The following is a 22615-nucleotide window of genomic DNA, read 5'->3' as shown; positions in this document are numbered from 1 at the left end:
ATTAGATCTCTCAGCGGCTTTTGATACCATCGACCATGGTATCATGCTGCAGCGGTTGAGGGGGTTAGGAATAGGGGGCACCGTTTTGCGGTGGTTCTCCTCCTTCCTCTCCGACCGCTCGCAGTTCGTGTTGGCAGGGGGGCAGAGGTCGACCTCGAGGCGTCTCGCATGGGGAGTGCCGCAAGGGTCGGTCCTCTCGCCCCTCCTGTTCAACATTTATGTGAAGCCGCTGGGTGAGATCATCCGTGGTTTTGGAGTGAAGTGTCATCTGTACGCTGACGATACCCAGCTGTACATCTCCACCCCAGACCACCCCAACGATGCCCTTGATGTGATGTCCCGCTGCCTGGAGGCCGTGCGGGCCTGGATGGGGAGGAACAGGCTCAGACTCAACCCCTCCAAGACCGAGTGGCTGTGGCTCCCGGCGCCCCGATATAGTCAGCAGGTGCCATCGCTGACTATTGGGGGTGAATCTTTGCCCCCCACGGAGAGGGCTCGCAATCTGGGTGTCCTCCTGGATGCACGGCTGTCTTTAGAAGAGCATATGACGGCCGTGGCCAGGGGGGCCTTTTATCAGGTTCGCCTGATTCGCCAGTTGCAGCCCTTTCTGGATCGGGACGCCCTGCGCACGGTCACTCATGCCCTTGTTACTTCCCGGTTGGACTATTGTAATGCTCTCTACATGGGGCTCCCCTTGAAGAGCACTCGGAAGCTCCAACTGGTCCAGAATGCGGCCGCGCGGGTGGTTATGGGCGCAACCTGTTATGCCCATGTGACACCCCTCCTGCGCGAGCTGCACTGGCTCCCGGTGGTCTTCCGGGTGCGATTCAAGGTGTTGGTTACCACCTTTAAAGCGCTCCATGGCATAGGACCCGGGTACCTCCGAGACCGTCTTCTGCCACCAATAGCCTCCCACCGACCAGTTCGTTCCCACAGAGAGGGTCTCCTCAGGGTGCCGTCAGCCAAGTTATGTCGGCTGGCGACGCCCAGGGGGAGGGCCTTCTCTGTGGGAGCCCCAGCCCTGTGGAATGAACTGCCCCCGGAAATTCGTAAGATATCTGACCTCCGGGTGTTTCGCTGCGCATTGAAGACCCTGTTGTTCCGCCAGGCCGGACTATCAATACAATAGTTTTAAATTGGGGTATTTAAATTTATTGGGGTTTTAAATTTGAGCCATTTATTTAATTATTTTAAATTTTATATCATTGTTTTGTTTGTGTTTTTAAATAGGCTGTACACCGCCCTGAGTCCTTCGGGAGAAGGGCGGTATAGAAATAAAATTATTATTATTATTATTATTATTATGTTTTGTATTTTTAAGCGAAGTATTTAGGAAAATTTATAATAAGAACAAAATTGTTCAGCTTCTTAAACTGATTATTAAAATAGTCATAACTATAATGTTTCAAAATGAACATAGTTAAAATTTTGAGAAAATAGAAAACCGGCTCCTTAAATTTTCTCTTACCAGATGATAAATTAATAGCTATGACCCATCCATGGTTACTCATAAGTAGGTCCTTATGGGTTCAGAAGAATTTATTCTCAATAGAGTTTTAATTCAGAGAGTTTTACTACTAAACTAATATACTTGGGATTATAGTCCACAAGTATTTTAGTTCTAAGAGCAGAAACATCTTTCTGCTCTCTCAAGTACCCAAAAAAAACATTCCTTGCTAAGTCTGGAAGAAGCTACAAAGTTAGTGGGTGACCTGTAGATGTTAAAGAATGCTCCAGAATCAGCAGTGTCAACAAAGCAGATGGTTCCTGCTATTTTATGGTTTCCTTCAGAAAGGTTATATTAGATCAGGACTTAGTTCTATGCTGGGAGAGACCACAGTTCTTTGTGATACATCATCATTTTCAGTGAGTGCCAGAAATGATGGCAAAAAATGCTAGCATGGAAAATATGAAGAACAATACATTTGATATTTTCAGACCATGTCATGAGTGCTAAACAAAATGACTGGAAATGCCATTCACAAACTGGCTTCTAAAACTGGTCATAAAACCAACCATGGCTAGTCATAAAACACCAATTTACCACCAAGCAAGCAAGGTTGTTGCAATACTCCTTTCTATTCTACCCAGGATACTTCTTTATGTATTCCTGTGACTTCATGTTTTGGTGGAGAAGGGAACATTTGCAAACAAAACATTTGGCTATAACTACTTTTTATTTTCTCAGCATGCCTGTAAGACTGATGGAGAAACCAAAGGCATCTTGAAAAATGAAAATTTTTCTGAAAGCTAGTGTCCTTCTTGGTAGCAAGCCAGCTTTTTTTATTTTTGTTGAAACGTCTCTTATTGCATTGGCAGGCTGCCAGCCATTGGCCTTGTTTAAGCTAATGAATTCCCTTTTAGGGAAACCTGCACAAATAAATCACCCATCTGGCCAGTTTGACACTATTGCTCACAACTTTGTCAACAATTGCTCAGATTAACCTCAGTCTGAACTCTTTATGGGAGGTGCTTGAAGCAATGACTGGCATAACATCCTGCAATGGTCTGGTCTGTAGACTCTGTTCAAATGACCAGTATACTGTTGAACATGTTCTCCATCATGTATTGACTGGCTCTGTGCCCATCTAGATGTTTGTTTGTTTGTTTGTTTGTTTGTTTGTTTGTTTGTTTATTTATTTATTTATTTATTTATTTATTTATTTATTTATTTATTTATTTATTTATTTGTTCAATTTATATGCCGCCCTTCTCCGAAGACTCAGGGCTGCTTACAATGCACTTATAGCAATAGCCTTCATTCTTTTGTATATACCTGCTTATTAGGGCTTTTGGCCCCCCATAAGCTGTGTCTCTACAAAGTCAGTTTATTGCCCCCACAATCTGGGTCCTCAATTTACCTACCTCGGAAGGATGGAAGGCTGAGTCAACCTTGAGCCTGGTGAGATTTGAACTCGCACTAATTGCAGGCAGCTGGCAGCTAAGTGCTACATAACAGCACTTAGTCCACTGCACCACCAAGGCTCTTGGGGGGGCAGGTAGGAATGTGACAGTTTGCACTCATGGTAAACCTGCTTTGCCTACCACTAAATTTCCAAATGTAATTGAAAGTGTCTATCAGACTCTATATGGCTTGGTACAAGACAATTTAAGTATTGCAACTAGAACCAACTCATTCTGTGTTTTCAAGTAGAGGAAACCATTAGGGAATTTGCATTTCCATAAAATAAATGATGGAAACCAAGCAACAATATTTTTCTGTGATGGCTCTGATATTATGAAACAGCATATTAGTATAGGTCATAATAGTAATAGTAACGGCGGGAATAGGAGTAGGTGTAGTAGATTCTTACAGAAACTCCGCATATATCTTTAGGCATATTGCTGCCCCCATGCACTGTATTTGGCAAATCATACCATCATTCTCTGGTTTTATCTCCCTAGAGATCAATTCAACTCCAGAGATTAACGATCAGCACTCTAAAATTATTGCCCCAATAATTAGTTTTGAGAGAAAGCCCCTGTAACAGCCTTATTTCAGTATGGGTTTGAATAATAGTGATCTTCAAAGGTTTGTTATATTTTAAGACAGTTGCAAATAAATAATAAATTGGCATATGGTCAGCTCATTAACTTTCATTAATTGTAATAAAATAATTATTGTGATTTTTGAAAATAATTATGACCTCTTGTTTTATTTTTTCTATTCCTGTAGGCAGCTGATTTTGCTTCTTGATCTGTATAGTCCCAGAGACATATATGATTATCTGCGACCTATTGCCCTCAACCTTTGTGCAGACAAGGTTTCTTCTGTTCGATGGATTTCCTACAAGCTGGTATAAGTTAAAAAGCAGTCCTTGAACACAACAGTTTAATGCACCAACTATTTTAGCGATTGATTTACGTAATGGACCATGTTTTCTAGGTTAGTGAAATGGTAAAGAAGCTGTACAATGCTCCAACACCAACATTTGTGATTGATCTTATGAATGAACTGATTGAAAGATTCTGCAGATGTCCAAAGTGGTCTGGTCGACAAGCATTTGTCTTTATTTGCCAGGTAAGAATTATTCTTCTACTTCTTCATAATCACTATTGTCTGTGGCTCCTCCATTTTCAGTACTGAATTATTTTGCATTTTAAAATGCAATGTATGAAAAATGGCAAATGTTGATCATTTGCTCAATCTAATTTAATTAGTTATTAATCCAATTAATTCTTTAGTAATTAATTTAATTACATCAATTTAATTACTGAAGTTTAGCATAATTTATTTAGCAGATTATATGATCACAGGCATTTGTGGCCTATTCCAAATACGTAGTTGAACAAGCCAGGATTTAGTGTGATTTAGTGTAATTGTTACATATTTCATTATCCAAAAGAAGAATTTAACTGACTGATTGATTGGATTTATGACAAGATGAGAAAGAAGAGGCTGAATAGGAAAAGAACATCAAAGCCAGAAAGAAAAGAAAAAAAAGCCCAAATCTGACTTAGATTCTTGTTCCATGCTACTTTAAGCTTTTATTGCTCACCTCACTGTCCACCATTGAACATTGGTTTAATGAAGCAGGTGTTTTTAGATATCATTCTTTTTCAGACTATTATAGAAGACGACTGCCTGCCAATGGATCACTTTGCTGAGTATCTACTACCCCATTTGCTACACTTGGCCTCAGACAGAGTTCCAAACGTTAGAGTCCTGCTTGCAAAGACCTTAAGGCAAACACTTCTAGAAAAAGGTTGGTGGTACTAAACTTATCAAATTGCCTTGCTGTCTTTCCTGTTATCTTGAAAGTAATTTCCTATGTGCTTATTATCTAGAAGGGAATGACAAGGACCACTGAGTAATCCTTTGTTTTAAACTGGATTGTAATTTTTGAACTAAATTAGAATGTGGAGAGTATTTTAGCCAAAATTTAGGGGGTTATAAAGTTTTCTAGGAGTCAGGTTTGAACAAGGGAGAAACGGAGATATTATTATAGGTAGGTAGAAAGTACTCAGGAAGTACAGAATTTGCCTCTCCTAATTCTAACCAGTTTTCTCTCCAGGTAATATTTAATTAAATCAGTTCAAGATCAAGGCTGTCTGAAGTCTCAGATGTAAAAACTCTTCCTATAATGCAGGGATGGGATCCAAGAGAATTCCAATAATTCTTGGAGAAGCTTAAAACATTGTTTTTTTAAAAAAAAGTCTCCCCACAACACAAACCAAATGGGTGAAAAGGTTTACCTCTGTTCTTTATGATGTTACAGGTAGTCCTCAATTTTTGACCATAATGGATCTAGGAATTACAGTCGTAAGTCATGCTAGTCATTTAGTGAGTCATCAGATGGCCGTGCCCAATTTTACTAACTTTTTTGCAGTGGTCATTAAGTGAATGTAGCAGTCATTAGGCGAATGCAGCAATCATTAAGTAAATGCGGATCCTATAGTTAAACCACTCAGGCAACAACAAGATGAGCTAATTCTACTGTGTTGTAAGGTTACATTCACAGAATTTCGCAAGTCTAAATGTACAGCTCTCCTACTGTTCTTTTCAACTGCCTGATCAGTTAGGGTGGGTCCTTCCTAAGTTTCTTCCTCTCACTATTAAACCACTGGAGATTCCTCCCTTTTTTCTGTTTCCTGGGCAACATATCTTCACCTCTTCCCTGAAGGCCATTTTCACACACCATTATACATACCCACTTTAGCTTTCAAAACAAAACAAAATAAAAAGAGCAGCTCCTAATATCAAAATAGTTGCCCATTCCTGCTTTAGTGACTAAATAGATTGTGATTCCCTTATAGTTGAAGATATTTGGCATGTACTCATGAACAAATCTGCGATCCTGAACATATGTATGGGGAGTAAGTCCACCGGACAGGATTAGAATATATTTGATAAGATTACATTTTACATTCTATTCCTTCCAAACTATATATATTATAGTGAAAGAAAGATCTCTTGCTTTCAAAAATATTTTCCTTTTTATACAGCATGAGAAATAAGAGGCACCTGATAAATGATTTTTGAAAAGATTAGTAACTGGGAGGAAAAATAAAAGACAGACTGAATATAGAAAACAGTGGAGAAAAATATTTATGGGATTAAGAATGTGAATAGAAAATGAGTTGGAAAGAAAATACTGCACAATTTATTGGCAAAAGCTGATAGCTTAGAAAAGACCTAGGAAGGTAATATAATAAGGAAGAGACAGAAGCGTAATTTGTGAGAAAGGACATGTAAACATGGAAGGACATTGGGAAATGGAGGAGAGAAAAAAAACAAGGTAAAAAATTCATCCTGAATTCTGCAGGGTAAAAAGGACACATCAAGTAGAATCAATGATTTTTAATTAAAAATGCAAAGTAGGCTAGGTTTAGAGTAAGGAAGTGGTCCAGAAGCCAGAATGAGATTACTGATTGAAGAAGTAGATCCACCATTGTTTATTATCTGGATTGAGGCAAAGGAAGATAGGAACACTAAATGAGGGAAAAAGAAAACAATCTCTTGGCTCCTGTGGACTTTAAATTATATTTCATTTCTGCCACACCCTGGTTTTGATGACCAATACTTGCTATTTCCTGCATGCAGATTGGAGCATGATTAATAATAATTCATTCCCTTCCCATTTCCTTTGTTTCCCCCCCCCCATACAGAATATTTTCTGATGTGTGTTAATTCCCATCAAGAGGCTGTAGAACAGACAATCGTGGCCCTCCAGATGGATAATGACAATGATGTCAAGTATTTTGCAAGCATCCACCCGGCCAGTACCAAAATTTCTGATGATGCTATGAGCACAGCCTCTTCAACTTACTAAAAGTAGTTCCTGAATGTTGGTATAATTTTAATAAAAGAGAACAAACATTACAAAATTGTAGGCAATCGTCAAGTGCTCCTAACATGGATTACTGAAACCTCTTTTCCACAGAGGAGAGAATATCTTGCCAGACTTAACTTCAGTTGGATGTTATCTAAATCTGAGATCAAGAATTTTGGAGTCAAGGAAAACCCGTTATGTGTTGAATCTTGACTCTAGAAAAACTTTGCTCAGAGGATTGTATTTGTCACCAGAGCCTTAAATCTTCTGTCTTCCTGAATATGTGAAACTTGAATTGTCTGAGCATTTTCAGTGTAGAAAGGGAGTGATTTCCAGAGACTGTCATTTGTTTTCTGTCAAAGAGTTATCTTAGCAAACTCTTTCTTTCTTAGGAACCAATAGCTGGCGGATTTATACCGAGAAGCAAAGAAGCTGTCTCCAGTATTAGCTATTAAAGTTTTTAATCTTTGAAAAGACTTAAATTTGTGTGCAGCTGGGCACATCCTTAAGTGTGAATAGTTTTGATGTGTAAATGAGGGAAAAGTAGAAGTTTGGTGTTTTGTTTTTCTCACCTTAAGGATTCAGTGCCAACATTAAACCACAATCTGATTTTAACCCTTAAAACACAGCATATTGCTGTGTCTGTAAGCAGAAATCTATGCTGAGTACCTGTGTCCTGATATTTGATTTTTTTTCATGCTGGTCATGACCTGAAGGAAATCTAATAGCACATGTACTTCAAGTCAGGTATTTTAAACTTGATCATGATCGGTTCTGAGGTGCAACTTTTTCTTCATATACTGTACATATCTTGGACCACTCGTGGGAGTGCTGCAGTCTTTAATCATGCTATTTCAAACTGTTGTGATAACATGTTCTTTCCTTCTCAGAATAAAAAATTTATTAATAAGAATGAACTTTCCTTTTCTTAATGCCATGTAATCCCTTGAAACTAAGAACTGTTTTTCATAAAAACTTTTCCCTGTTCGGTTATTCAAATGTGCATAAAAATGCAGGTTTAAATTAGCATGATTATGTCAGTGTGTTTTGATTCCCATGTTTTCCTAAAAAATAGTTGAATATCCTGATTCTACTGGAGAAAACATCTGTACAACTAGTATTTATATATTTTCATAGCCTCAAATTGCAACGAAGATATTTTAGGGAGGAAAAAATATGACTTAGCCTGTTTTTTGAACCTTGATTATATGCAAGTATCTGTTTTTAGGATTGCAGTAGATTTATAAATGCCAAAGTGCTTAAGAACCCTGATGGTGCAATGGTTAGAATGCAGTATTACAAGCTAACTCTGTCCACAGTCTGGAGTTCAATCTGATGGGGGTCATAGTTGACTCAGCCTTCCATCCTTCCAAGGTCGGCAAAATGAGGATCCAGATTGTTGGGGGCAATATGCCGACATTGTAAACTGCCCAGAGTGTGCTGTAAAGCAATATGAGATGGTATATGAGTCTAAGTCCATGATGGCTAACCTATGGCACGCATGCCAAAGGTGGCACGCAGAGCCAGCTGGTCTTTGGGTTTCCGGGGCTCCGGCGCACGCATGCGCGTGCACCCACATAGCCCAGTTTGGGCACTCAGTGCCAAAAAGGTTCACCATCAGTGGTCTAAGTGCTATTGCTACTGCTGTGTGAATACCTCAGCATAGTAAGACACTGGGATGGGAATTCATAAAAATACCTTCCTGTGAATTCTTTAAATTTTGTTAATAGTAGGCATTTGTTCTCATTTCTGGGAAAATATTTGAATTTATCAACATATTATATGTTAGATATAAACATTAGGGTTTTGCATGCCTGTTTTTAGTTAATGATATAATAGACTTTTCACTCAATGTACTAGATACAGTAGGGTAGGTCTTCATACCAATTCTGCAAGAAAGCTGAGCAATGACTAGGGGAAAATGGCTTTTGGGAACTTGTCACTTGTTCTTGATAAAATCACCTCTCCAAAATGCTTTGAAGGGGCATTCACTGGGGAAGCCACATTCTCTGTGGATGCTCAGGTGAGGGTTTTTTTTTGGGGGGGGGGGGGAGTTTCTACTTCCCCTACTGTGGTCTCTTCTCTAGCTTAATTCTGTTGATGGGAGAGGCAGTAACATAGGGCAGAAATATAAATAGTTGGTATTATGCTATCTGCAAAGTTGATGTTTGGCTTTCCACACATGCGCTGCTATACAACTGAAGAAAACACACTCAAATTGCAAACTGGCCATTCAGGTACACTGCGGTTTAGTTTAATTACGGCTTGGCAAAGCATTTGGGGTATTCCTAAGGTGCTAATATGAATGAAATCTCTGTTTGATACCTTGAAGAAGCCATGCTTCCAAGGGACAGGACAGCTGGCCTCAGCTGTCTATAGGGGGATGCATAGGCCATGCTTCCTCTGGGACCGCCAGTGAAGTAAAGAGCATGTGCAGAGACAGCTATTAAAACTGCTGATCAAGATTGGCAAGGAGCCTGCCTCTTATTTCAGAGAGGGCTTTATGAAAAAGCTGTGTTGGAATACGTTGTACAGCCCTTTTCCTAACATATTTGTTGTTTTCTCAAGCGAAATCAAAATGGACAGAAAAAAATTTCTGCTTAGGCATTATCAATCCATATTTCATCAGCTTATTAACAGAGGGCTTTCCCTCCTAAATGTGAGCCAGCCTACATCAAAATGCCAGTTAAACTGTTGAGTTCCTAGAGAACAGGTCTAACTTCCCTTTATTGCTCCAGCTGTGACCCCAAACGTTCCCACTTTCACTACAAGTCCTGGAGCAAAGCTCTCACACGTACCTTCAGAACCCTCTGGCTGCAAGTAGTCCAGTAAGCCAGGTTAGCCAAACAGCAACCAGGGCCAGCAGCCCAATAAACCAGGTTAGTTACACAGTAACCAGAACAAGAAGTTCAGTGAAGCAGGCAAACTGGCAAGCCCCACAAGACAGAGTACAGCAATTTCCAGGCTTTGGCAAGTGCACACGAGGCTCCATAGATTCAACGCTTGTTCCTGACAAATGCCCCTTCCACTGGCACCTCCTTACATCTCAGTCCCCAGGTGTGCCTTGTGAAAGGGGGCAGGACACTCAATCTGCGTTGATCTCGCTGTCTCTTTCCTCCTTGCTCTTGGATCAGGAGGGGGTAGCCCTTGCTTTTTTGAGCTCTCCCTGTTTGCAGGCCTAATTCAGAAAAGCCTTGCCTGGACTGACTGCCAACGGCCTCTCCATCTGTCAGTTCTTGTTCTAGCTTATCTCACCCCTTCCCCGCAGATTCAGACTCTGAAGGGGGCATGACAAACTCCATTTTTTTCACTATATTGTGAGAATATAGTCCATTTATATTATTTATTGCATTTATCATAACATTTGACTCATAAGTACCTAGTCTTCAGGAATCCTTGTTTACTTTCAAAAGTGCCCTGAAAGTGTAAACGAATACTTTCTACTAAATCATTTCATCCACATCCTTAAAACATTTTAGCAAAATAATTCCTCTGCAGAAATCATGAATCTTCTGAAACAGGTTTCCTTTTATGTAATTTACAATTTTGACTGGCATTTTTTAATTAATGCATCCAAACCAAGCATTTTAACCTATCTTCTAGTTTTGAAATTGCTATTTCTCCCTGCTATGACTCCTTTTTTTTTGAAGAGTTAGAAGAACACGAGTTTCATACAGTTCCATAGGATCTGACCTTATGACCATATGTATTTTTTTTAACCCCCAAAAAATATGTAAACAAAAGTTGTTTGCAAGTTTCATAGCTGCTTCTCAAATTAGAACAAAAGGACCATCAGCAAGAGTGGATATGTGGAAATTGTAAGCAAGCTTATTCTGCTTTCAGACAACATAAACCAGTGTAGGGTCGCAGAAGCAAGCAGCAAGGCACTTGATTTTGCAGCATAGATAGGTAAACTTTGTATCTACTAATCTACAGAAAATTCATAAATGAAAGAAGTGGGGATGAATACAAATTTAGGTCTCATTGCCGAGCTGCTTTCTCTTCATTAGGGTAGATAAAAATATTTGGAATTCAGAACAGTTTGAGCATTCAATGAATTAAGTTCAAATCATGAACTTTCCAGAAATGCTTCACACTCAAAACTTTCAATTTGCCAATAATCTGCATCCTAAAAGGATTTCTTTTCAACTGCCTTCCCTCATTAGTTAACCATTTTCTGCCATAGAGAGTGATTCTGATTCTTGATTAGATTGAAGAATCATACAGTACAATCCAGAAATGTGAGTCAGAAGGAACCACAATTAGTAATCTGCTGTCCTTTTGGTTTTTCTGTAGAATTGCATTTATTTAATACAAACATTTTTCATAGGTTCAGTTGGTTATTACCACATCAGGGCTTTGAATGTGGATCAGAGAATTTATTTGTGAATCTTAACATTTTTAATTCAATAAAACCATTAGCACGTGGCTGTTAAATTTATTTTCTTGATTAACATATTCTTGACAAACAAAAATTAGCAAATATCAAAATATTTGATGAACATTGATTATAAAAGTTTGACAATTTAATAGAAATTAGTATGAATTCAAAAGAAAAAGGTTTAAATACTGTCAGAAATATAAAATGTATGTAACAGGCCAAAAAAAAAAATCTACCTACAACTGTCATTTAACCAACCTCCATAAATTTTAAGGTTTAAAAAAAAGTCGTTCTTTAGAATGTTCATCTCAATATCATTTGTACAAACATTAAATCATGGCCAATGATTCACAACAGTGCAATAGGCAAAAAAAACAAAAAACCCACCCATCACATAAAAAATAAATATAGACAGAAACTAAATAAGCTACAAGCACCCTATAAAGTTCAATTAACATCAACCACTTCAAATTGAATTGGGATTTTAAATGATACGGCTCTGAAAAGCCACAATTTATTGTAAGAATTCACTGCTGGCAATGGTAACTAATTAAGCATAAGGCAGATGAACATTTCCATCACAAATTTATGGGTATATATTACCAGCTTTTTTATTTATTGGAATCGCCCTCTTAAGCACACAAAAGATCACAAATACACTCCCCCTATTGCCTTTTAGAAAATGCCAGGAAGGGCTTGGGGATGGTCCTTCTCTCCATTGCATTGTGCTTGAGAGGACCACCAAAGCACTTACAACACACTTTCAAACGTGTACCAAAAACTGGTACAAGTTCTAGAACAATTATGAAGCCCTTTCTGAATGTAATACTTCTTTCAAACCCACTAAAATGGCCAAGATTCTTTCTTATCATTCACACCCGTTCCAAGATCCTGATGGAGAGGCTTGCACACTTGTGTTACACAAAGTGCTCTCAATCCACCAAAGAAAGAGTGCAACAAAAATCACCTTCAACTCCTTAAATCATGGGACCTTGATAATCAACAACATTCACTAATTTCTTTAAATTATCAAAAGAAAGAAAGGTCAGTATTATGAGGTTTGCTATAAAACCTGCAAAATGCTTCCATTCTCTGATTAATTGGCAACCCTAGGAATCTGTTCTACATATAACTGTATTGACAGGGTTCAAGAATTCGTAGTGGATTTATGGATATGTGCTTATCAATCTTTTCATTTTAATTTCACATGAACTTTCATAAAGCTTTAAAAAAGTCAGATGAAAACATGTTACATAATACTAAAGTTTTGAAGATTCCACCGATTCGGGCACATCTATTTTGTAAAGCTCCTTTGTTACTGAAAGGCACAAGTAAGAGTGAATAAAAACAATTATGAGGAACGAGAGCAAAAAAATTACGAAGCAAATAAATGAATGGGATATGGATTGGATCTCCCCATTCTTAACCAACAGCCACTTTTCATACAATTCCTTTACCCCCACACAGAAAAGCATGGACCATTGTGGAACATACTTGCAAACATCTATTTTGCTGTGTCAAGTGTGGCTTCTCTATAAACACTTAACAAACAACTGCACTGACTAGTGACGTATCAGCCTTGTAAATATAGTCATAAAAGCCATTTCGATGCTAAGAGGAAGTTCCTTTCAAGACCAGAATGGAAATGCTTCTTACCAAACTTCCTTTTAAATTAGACTACCTGCAAATGGCATAGAGAGGGGTTGTGCAGTGTTCTCCCCTCCTCTGCTAACCTGTTGGTTTCGGTGCTTGTCAGAGAGAAACATGGTCATCTGCATGCGTGGCCAGAAAGATAACCAAATGGAGAGATTTGGGGGAGGGGGATACGCAACCTTCTCTACCTGAAATTTCTGGTGGTCAAGAATTACCAGACATATTGCTATATGCCCAGCAGAGTACGTACTTTTTCCTACATCTGTGCAATGAAATATCTCGTATGAAGTAGCCCTTGGACAGATAATGCATGAGAGAATTTGAAAGTCTGCTTCAGAGTGAGTATGTAATTATTCTAAAATGCACCATCATCCCCTCAATTCCCAAAGATCAGCCAAAGCTAATGTCTGAAAGGCTGAGTAACTAGAGAGCTGCCCCCTCCTGCCATCTCTCTCTCTCTCTCTCTCTGCTTTATCTTTCCAAGTAACCTGAGCCTGATAGGCAGAAGCCACACATAGGACGGGGACAAAATACCCCCAGAATGTAAAAGAGAAAATATTTACAGAATGTACAGGCCATAGATTTACAGTAAGTTGCACAGTCCTGGCTTTGCACAGGGAAGAATCCAAATGCTCAGAAATCCAATTAAATTGGAGTTTCTTTTCTGTCCTTGCTTGGAGATGGCTTTACTGACTCCTGGATTGCCTTTGGCTGCTCTTTCATAGCTTTTGTCTCTGGGACACTGTCTCTTGGCAGGGGCAGCTGCTGCTGCATCGGGCCCCCTCGTTTCTCAAGCTCTTCCTCTTCCTGCACCTGCTGCTCCGTTTTGGCTCTCTGCATCTGCAAGAGGCGAAGCTGTACTCGCAGTTCAATGATGGCCTCGCGCTCTTCGTGAATCGCTTGGTTCAGATGGTTATTCTTAACCTTGATCCAGCAAAAGGGGAAAAAGGGTCACTTGAGCTTTATACACAGCCAGCTACTGATGGAACTAATGAATCATTAATAAGGTATTCCTCACTGCAGCTCTCTCTTGGAAGGGAGACAAGCGGGGTCTCATCAGGCAGAACAAAACAAGAAAGGAGGCACTTGGAAAATCCAGCCCTAGCAGAAATGAGCAATTTACAATGGCAGATTCAAAGGCAACATAAAATATGTGCCTCCTTCCCCCAGCCTTCCTCATAGGTCTTGGGAACTGTTAAATTATTTATTCATATATATTCATTTTTGAAATGTGCTTAAAAAGAAATTTTTATTTGTACTTTTATTGGGGGATTTATCACTCAACATAGGTGAAGACAGATGTGATTAATAGGATATGAAGTGGTTCCCTAGTACACCTCACGCCTTAGCCATTAACTCACAAGCTTTGACTGTCACATCCATGTCAACCCAAGAGGGGTTAACTCTGAAGAGATGTAAAGGCATATTGCAAACTACAGAGGTCTAGTTAAATAGTTCTCCCTTAGCTTTCTTTCCTGCTATAAATAAGGAGGCAATAATGTTGATCAGTTTTTCAGGCTGTGGTAACGATTGTTGAAAAAAATGAAGCATTCTACAAAGTAGTGTCATTGCTTTTGCATATTATATATTTCTGTGTATTGCTTTTGCTGCCAATTTGAAGAAGTTAAATTGCAGAGTTTATTTCTAGGCAGCCATTCAGGTTTTCTGTGACACAGAAAATTCTAAGAATCAAAGAAAATAATTATTTTGGTTACATTTGGTTAACTAAAAGGAAACCTCTGTCTGAACAATATTATGTATTTCACCTAAATGGAAGCGTTTATTAAAAAGCAGAGAAGCAACATGAAATGCCTTTATTGGAAAGACAGGAAAACTTTTTCAATGAGAAGGTTAACCAGGAAACCCACAGAAATCTGATGAAACTTCCTGCATGGGTAACATGGATCAGTGTTGGCACACTTCCACAATGTCCTTTTTTAAAAAAAAAAAACCTTCCATGAAAGAAAAGGACAGCATGGAAAACAGGCTGGTACAAATTTAAAAAGATTACCATATTCATTCAATGATTTTTGTTTTATTACATTTCATTGCTCAGCAATATTGATTTTAAAATGAGAATTTCAAAACCAGAAGTATTGCAGAAGCCAATCTCAGTCTTAATAAATGTGGAAATTTGCCACAAAACTCATCTAAACCAACCCAGTGACAAAGTGGAAAGCTGCTCTTGCAGCATCTGGTAGATTACTTCTAACAAAAGAGGATCTGCTACTTTCTAAGCTATGCTATTCCATAAGTTAAATAACTTTTAATATTACAAAACTTTCTTTTTTGTCATATGTTGCATCATATTTTCCCATGCCTGAATAAAGAACTTGGTGAATATCTACTGCACAGAAAGCCATCTCACCTCTAGTTCTTCATTCTGCCGTTGCAAATCTTCTAAGATTATCTGTAACTCTTCTTCATCTTCACTCTCACTCTCACTCTCAGAAGAATATTCTTCAGTTTCACTGCGACCCTGCTGGCGACTAGATGTGCAAGTGTAAATTTTGTAACATCTATCACTTTTGGCTTGGTTTGCTATACATTCTTCAAGCACATTCATGCACACACAATGAATATACTCCAAAACACAATTCAATGAATTTAAATGCTCATGAAGAATAATTACAACGTAGCATAAAAGTTTATCCATTGTAACTGTTCTGGTGAAACAATGTTTAAAATAGTATTTAAATTCAGTAAGTTTAGCACCATAGAATTTTGGCTGGAAAGGACTATGGAGATCACCTAGTCTGAGCCCTGGTTTCTTTCAGGATCCATAATATGCCACTGTAATAACTTTCACCAACTGGAAATCCTGCAGATATTATTGGTGCTTCTACGACACAAAAGGACCTTGGCCTCAGACTTGCAATCCCAATATATGTGAAAGGTGCCAAGATGGAAACGTTTATGCTGCAACGTTCCCTAAAAAATAACTTTCCAGGTTCAGTTTTAGTCCGTTTCAAGAAAGGAAAATCCACCACTTCCTTAGGCAGTCACTATCAACCAGAGCCTACTCTGTAAGGAACTTTCTTCTAATGTTTAACTGGAATTAGCTGACTTGCAATTTCCACCCAACAGTTAATCCTCAAGCAGAAGCTGAGTTACCTTTGAATTTCTGCTATTTCTGCTCGGAGACGATCTATTTCCTCTTTTTCAGATGCAATTTGTCGACGTAAAAACTGTTCCATTGTTAGCAGTTCTTCCTGTTCTGTCAAAATCTCATTCTCCTATCAAATGTAATCAAATTATATGAGCAATTTTACTGAAATGATAAACCAATCTTGATTCAAGACATTATTATTTTTTCTTGGCTATGGTCATAAAACCTAGCTTCTTATGTAGCTAAGTAGAAAATGTGCAAAAAAGAAGACTGGGTTGCTCTGGGGAGGGATGAAGGAAAATACAATGCCCACTGTACATATAATGCCCTCATATGCTTCTCAATATATCTTTCTAGACTCAGACATTTATTGCAGATTGTACAAAAATAACTTTTTTCTACTTGTTACACCCTGCATGAAACCATAATAGTGCTGGTGCTCTAAATATCTCTTGGCAGCTCTCAGTCTATGAAAAGTTGAAGCACATAAAAATCTTAAATTAGGAAGTTTCACGTATTACATCTGGAAAAAAATGGGAAGGAATTGTGGCTGGTTGCCACAGCATTTCAGGGATTGGGTTTGGAAAGCAGGAAGAATAAGAGGTTAAGGAAAACTGAAAAATAGAAGGGCTTGCTGCAGGGTGGTGAAGAACTAGCAGAGATGGTAACATGCTATTCAATAAGGAGTTCAATCAGTGCAACCAATTTGTTATTTCAAAGGATCCTGAAATTCTGAATTGACAATTGTCCAGATTTACATACAAGAATCAGCTTTTTCAGTTATGAGTCAGTGGTGAAACACATATGTTGCTGCTATTTTCAGCTCTGATTTATTTTTGATAGCTATCTATCATTCACTCAGAGACACGCAGACACAGAGACACGCACACACAATGTCTGTAAGAAGATTTTATCTCTTTCAATCAATTCTCCCCAATTTACTTTCACAGTGTGTAGGTTAAATATTAAGAATAAAAATACTTTAAATAACAGATACTACCTGAGCCAGCAAAATATTTATAACTTCTTCGTTTTCATTCATTTCTTCTTTGGAAACATCCTCCTTTGAAAGACTAGCAATTTCTCGCGCAATTTTTGTTTCACATTCCTGTATTGAAAAAAAAATCTTGACTAATAACTCAATTCAAAGGATCATATATTAACATGCAAGAATATTTAAACTGCAGCTTCTGCAGTGTTTTTACCTACAATATTGAGAAACTACGTATGTTATCTCAAGCTTCCTAAAGCAGCATTTGCAGATCAAATTAATCATTCATTTTTATAAGGCAGATGATGGTCGAATGAGAATGGGTGTTTTGACTTTCCAAAAATTGATAGACCATAAATTTTTCTTGGTATATCAGCAGCAGATTTAGCAATTATAAAACATTCCTACACGCTGGAACGTAATTTAAGTAAGCAGTTAAGCAATGCCTGATAAAATACAAGGTAAATGTAGTATAAGAGAGTTATAGTCATAGATCAAAACAATGAAACTCTGAAAATGAAATTACATCCAGAAACCTAAAGCTTACTTATAGGAAAAACAGTCAGTGGTGCAGTAGATCTATTCTAAACAGAAACTAAACTGAAAAAAAAATTAGTATCAACAGATGATGTGAACATTACAGGAGAATCACTTAAATCCTGGCATAGAAGACCTTCCTTTTTCAGCAAGCCGGGCTGGCTTAATGCTTTTTAAATGTTTTTAATATGTTTTGTTACTGTTTTTTAACTTTGGGGCCAAATTTATATATATCTTTTTAAATTGTTTTTAATGTTTGTATCTATGTTTTTTACTTTGGCTGTACACCGCCCTGAGTCCTTCGGGAGAAGGGCGGTCTATAAATTTGATAATAAATAAATAAATAAATAAATAAATAAATAAATAAATAAATAAATAAAGTGCCTTTTCAATTTTTTATCCAATGGCATCAAAGCACCAGTGAAACCAAGAATCTAAGAAAAGAATATGGGTTTAGAACTATCAAAAGCCCCATAATTCTGCACTGCACTCAAGAAAAAAAAATGAAAGGAAACTTAATGGTTCTATTTATCTTGCCAAGGTCTGATATTTTAACTATACTGATGTAAACTAGACAGTCAACATTCCATCCACACGATTTTATAAGAGAAAAGCACAAACTTACTTGTCTTTTAGCTTCTCTTAGCTTCCTTTTCAGAGCTGTCAAAATCCTCTGCACTTCCCATAATCTTTCTTCTTTGGATAAATCTTTAATCCCTACCTGAAGATCTCGGTGCAAACAATTCAAAAGAAACTCCTAATTTTAAAAAACAAGCACATTGTTAAATATGCAGATAGATAATGTCACCATTATTGTGACAGCAACCTGGTTGCTAATACACATGGCTATGATTGTGCTTAGAATTTTACATCAGCTTTCCTTTTCCCCCACTCCCTTTGGAATGTTTACTATGGCGCTGGTGATTGCAAGAAGGGAGTTAAAGTTTTATTTACATTAATTGGACAGAAATTATTATAAGTAGGCAATAAAATCAAAAGGAGTGTACTAGCTCCTAGCACACTCAAGGGCTGTTAAATAGCCAGTTCTAGCACATTCTTTCCAATGGTATTCTAATTGTGTACCTGCTTACTCTCTTATAATCCTTTTCTGTCCATTACTCCGCTATGCAAGGGGAGGGGGGAAAAGCAATAAATAAATAAATAAATATGGGTCAGGCACAGGATGTGTACTAACCAATTATAATGGTAACGTGATTGTGAAAGTTGTAAAAATACATGCCTGGATCATGAAGTTATTTTTTAGCACTATTGAAACTATGAACAGCCACTGTACAAGGCAGTTGGTGAGTTCTAACTATTTTTCCAGAAATGGAATATGTCAATTTAAGTTAGCAAGTCAAATTTCCTGAAGATCAATTTCTGTCTATTACTGGAGGTACTGAATTAGTTCATATATATCATATTTCAATTAGACCCAAATCTGAAAATTATGCCATTTGTTGCAAATTTGACCTCAATCTACAAAAGAATACAACTTTGGCTGAAAAAATCAAGGTACTATACGAACAAGAGAGAATTAGATCTTAAATGAGGACAGTATGTAAGAGAAAATTATATATTCAAGCCTTAATTTAAAATGTCCAGGCTACCTAAATTATAAGTGTAAGCTCTTCTCTTACATCTAAAAGCTGGAAGTTTTTTTTCTTCTTCACCATCATACAATAAATGTAGCACTTTGCTTAATTAAAAAGGAGTATAAATCAGTGATAAAAAGATTGGAAATAATTCTCTCAATCAAATTTTTTAGAAAGTTCTAATCATTCAAAGATGACCAACCTGTCTTCGGATCTCTTCTTTAATGCTTTCCTGTGTTTCTGGCAATGCTGGCATGGTTGCCACGTTAGACCAACGAAGAGGCTTTGTTACTGGCTTGAGGACCACATTTCCAAAGAATTCTTGTACGTGAGTGAAAAACACGTAAAGGACACGGTTGCTGATCTGAGAAGACACAGTACCACTTTAGAAGTATTGTCATTCATTGTGTAGACACTTGCAAAATAATAAAACATTCCTTCCTAAACACATTTAAAGCATTATGTTTTCAAGTTGTCAAGGTTGGGAGACATTGGTTAGATTATTAAAGCAACTGGATTTTTTGCAAGGCTTTTAGAGCTGCTTAGAAAGCTGTCCTAAACCAGAGCCCTATGGCGACAGTCCCAGTAGAAATGGCTGTGTATGCATGCATCTATGCCCCAAAACAACAGGAGACAACTGCTGAAGCTGTGTGAGCCTTACAAAGAACTTGACCTATCAGTGTGAACAACATGCAACAGTCTCTTCTAAATACACCTGTCTTCAGCACATATTGCCCCATTTTGTAATGGAAAATGACGTGAAATGTCCATGCAAAGTTTATGATATGACCAAAGATGGGACTGAATGATTGTCTTCTGCACAGCAGCCCTTATTAATTTGAAGCAGCAATCTATTCAACATTCCTGCTTTGTTGGATATGTGGTCCTGAATATGAGTTGAGAAAAACTGTGCTATAGTCTTCTTAAGAGTGCCATGCAAACACCATACCAATCTCAAAAAACAGAATAACAGAGTTGGAAGGGACTTTGGAGGTCTTCTTATCCAACCACCTGCTCAACCAGGAGACCCTATACTTCTTCTATCCTTCCAAATAGGATTTCTGTTTCTACTTTTGCTTCTTTGTAGCTTACCATGCCACCCAAATTCAGAAAAACACCACTTAACATTAACTATGATTAATCTGACTGAACCAGGTTCAAATGATTGTTTGTAAATCTGGATTCAAACTAAATCTGGTTAAGACCAATCACATGTTTCAAGTTAGCAAACTGATCTTAGTCACTGAAAAATCTTCTGTTTACATTTTAATCCAATGTAACCTTCTTTAAAAAGTCTAGAAGTATTATATTATGTATTTATAAATTAACATGGCAGTTGCTTTAAATACTTTAAAGTATTTTAGCCCTTTCCCCACCATAAAATATTCCAATGATCCTCAGCTATGTTCTATTACTACTCAGGAATCGTAAAATGTAACATAATTGCTATAAGGATGCTAAAAAGTTCTACTGTGTGGTATTTAACTATTAACCACTTTTTAATGTTGCTGTATTTAATATCTGGAAAAACTCCAAATTCCAAAAGGGCCTGAATTCAATTTCATAATACTGAAACTCTAGTTAAATAACCAAAGTGAAAAGTATATGAACACATTGCATTCGTAAGTGCCGAGTAAAGTTATTAACAATTTAACTAATCCTTACACGTAGACCTCACCAGTAATGAGTCATATCAAAGAAATACAATACCTAGAGTCTACCCTGATCTAATTATAAGTTAAATTATTGGGCATAATGGAACATATTTGAACAAAATCAGTGAACTATCACTTTCAAATTACTTCATTTTTTTTGTCATAATTTTTTAAATATTGACAGTAATTGCATAAACAGCTATTTCACTTAGAACAGGGGCATCAAACTCAAGGCCAGGGGCTGGATCCGGCCCATGCAATGCTTAGATCTGGCCCGTGGGGCCACCCTGGAAGCAGCAAAGGCCTGGCCCGCGGTGCCTCTGCCAGTGAAAACGGAGCTCGGGAGGGCCACATGCCACCTTCAAGCTCCATTTTCACTGGTAGAGAGTTGCAGGAGGCCATCGCAACCGGAAATGGAGATTGGGAGTCCGTTTTCACTGATAGCGCGCTCAGGCCACCAAAGGCACCCCTGACATATGTGACATCAAGCTGGCCACTCCCACCCCGGCCCCCCAAGGTCAAATACAACCCTGATGCGGCTCTCAATGAAATTGAGTTTGACACCCCAACTTAGAAGATACTGTAGAGCTTTTATTGATTGCTCTGGTAGTAATATTTACTACTTTTTAGTAGTAAAAAGTAGTAAAACTACAAGTAGGCTTTTATTCCTGCAACTGCCACTCAGGGACAAGAACCAAGGGCTTGTGACTATTTTAATATTTTAATGTTTAAGTTTTATAACTTTAATATAGTTTTTGTATGTTGTTTTAACTTGTGATTGGGAATGGTTATAAGATGGGTAGCTATATAAATGTTTTAGCTGAATAATAAATTTAACATAAGAATAGGAACTGTTTAGCTGCAATCCTACAGTAAAACATCAACACATATACCTGCATTATTTTGTAGATATTCCTTCTGTTGATTCAGAGTTCCTCTTTAATTCAAATATTTTGAATTATCTGAATCTCTGGCATGTTCGATTTCAGGGATATGTTTGGACATTGTGACCGTAATTGTTACCAATTGTTATATAAAATAAGATTTTAAAAAGAGAAAGTAGTTACCTAACTAATACTTCCAACCAAACTTGCTGCAAGATACTAATCACAGTGATCCTGATATCAAAGTTGTCTTAAAATATTAAAAAATATGCTGTATCTATAAAATAAAGGCCATATTAAATTCTAAGAACTCGAGAACTGAAAGCACAAAACTAAATCCAGGTTTGTTAAGCAGCAGTCCTCTAGAGATTTGAAGTCCCTGCAAGAGTATCTCTTGTTTAGCTCACTTGGTAAGTTCCATTTGAAGCATGCACTCTGTAAGTATATTTCTGTTTTGGACAGTAGCACACCTTTTCTCTACAGGGGAAATATACATAACCACATGCATTATAATAAGGTGACTTCCAGAAATATATTTGAAACGAGTTTTAAATAACAGCTGGCTAGCACACATACCTGGACAGTTGGACTGAGTACTATAGAAATATTTTGGATATTCATTTTTGTTTCTAGCTCCTTTGCAATGACATGGTCCATATGCACTATCAGCCAGGAAATCAAGAGAAAGTTACATTCTGGTAGCTCTTTCAGGAGGCGCTGGCATTCCTGCCGTTTCTCAGACTCCAGGTTCTTCCCACAAGCATCTTCAAAACGAGGCATCAGCTCTTTGGTAAGCAGGTTTTCAGGAAGTTCACGCAGGTATTGTTTCAACAAGCTAGCTACTGTGTTGGGCTCATAGTCCTCTAGGTTAGGGGATTCTTCTTGGTCATATGCTGCTTTTAACTCATCCACCTTTGATTTAATTCCTTAAAAATATTTAGAATGATTTTTAAATCCTTTGAGAATAAAAAAGAATTATAGTTCAATATTTTTCTGTCATCTTAATGAACAGTATCACTTGTTACATTTCACTTTTC

The 22615-nt window shown here is 37.7% G+C and overlaps 2 protein-coding genes across 3 annotated transcripts in view; one reads left to right on the top strand and one right to left on the bottom strand.

Moving 5' to 3' along the window:
• PPP4R1 (protein phosphatase 4 regulatory subunit 1) overlaps positions 1 to 7677 on the top strand; it is a 42218-nt gene extending 34541 nt beyond the window's left edge. The window contains exons 17-20 of the mRNA XM_070942375.1: positions 3677 to 3797; positions 3887 to 4021; positions 4565 to 4706; positions 6610 to 7677. Coding sequence (XP_070798476.1) covers positions 3677 to 3797; positions 3887 to 4021; positions 4565 to 4706; positions 6610 to 6773 — 562 coding nt within the window. The 3' untranslated portion in view covers positions 6774 to 7677. The remainder of the gene's footprint in view (positions 1 to 3676; positions 3798 to 3886; positions 4022 to 4564; positions 4707 to 6609) is intronic.
• Positions 7678 to 11052: 3375 nt separating this feature from the next.
• Positions 11053 to 22615, bottom strand: part of RALBP1 (ralA binding protein 1) — a 30416-nt gene continuing 18853 nt past the window's right edge. The window contains exons 4-10 of one of the 2 annotated variants that reach the window (XM_070940632.1): positions 22155 to 22504; positions 19242 to 19403; positions 18070 to 18201; positions 16917 to 17024; positions 15922 to 16043; positions 15176 to 15296; positions 11053 to 13731 (exon numbers count right to left, since the gene is read on the bottom strand). In XM_070940632.1, coding sequence (XP_070796733.1) covers positions 13453 to 13731; positions 15176 to 15296; positions 15922 to 16043; positions 16917 to 17024; positions 18070 to 18201; positions 19242 to 19403; positions 22155 to 22504 — 1274 coding nt within the window. In that variant the 3' untranslated portion in view covers positions 11053 to 13452. Of the gene's footprint in view, positions 13732 to 14624; positions 14740 to 15175; positions 15297 to 15921; positions 16044 to 16916; positions 17025 to 18069; positions 18202 to 19241; positions 19404 to 22154; positions 22505 to 22615 lie in introns of those variants that run through there. The other variant, XM_070940633.1, reaches the window with a different exon arrangement.

Source organism: Pituophis catenifer, unplaced genomic scaffold (assembly GCF_029215685.1).
Source record: "Pituophis catenifer annectens isolate HBS135680 unplaced genomic scaffold, rPitCat1.0.hap2 SCAF_3, whole genome shotgun sequence".
NCBI lineage: Eukaryota > Metazoa > Chordata > Lepidosauria > Squamata > Colubridae > Pituophis > Pituophis catenifer.
This window is presented reverse-complemented; position numbering and strand designations above follow the sequence as displayed.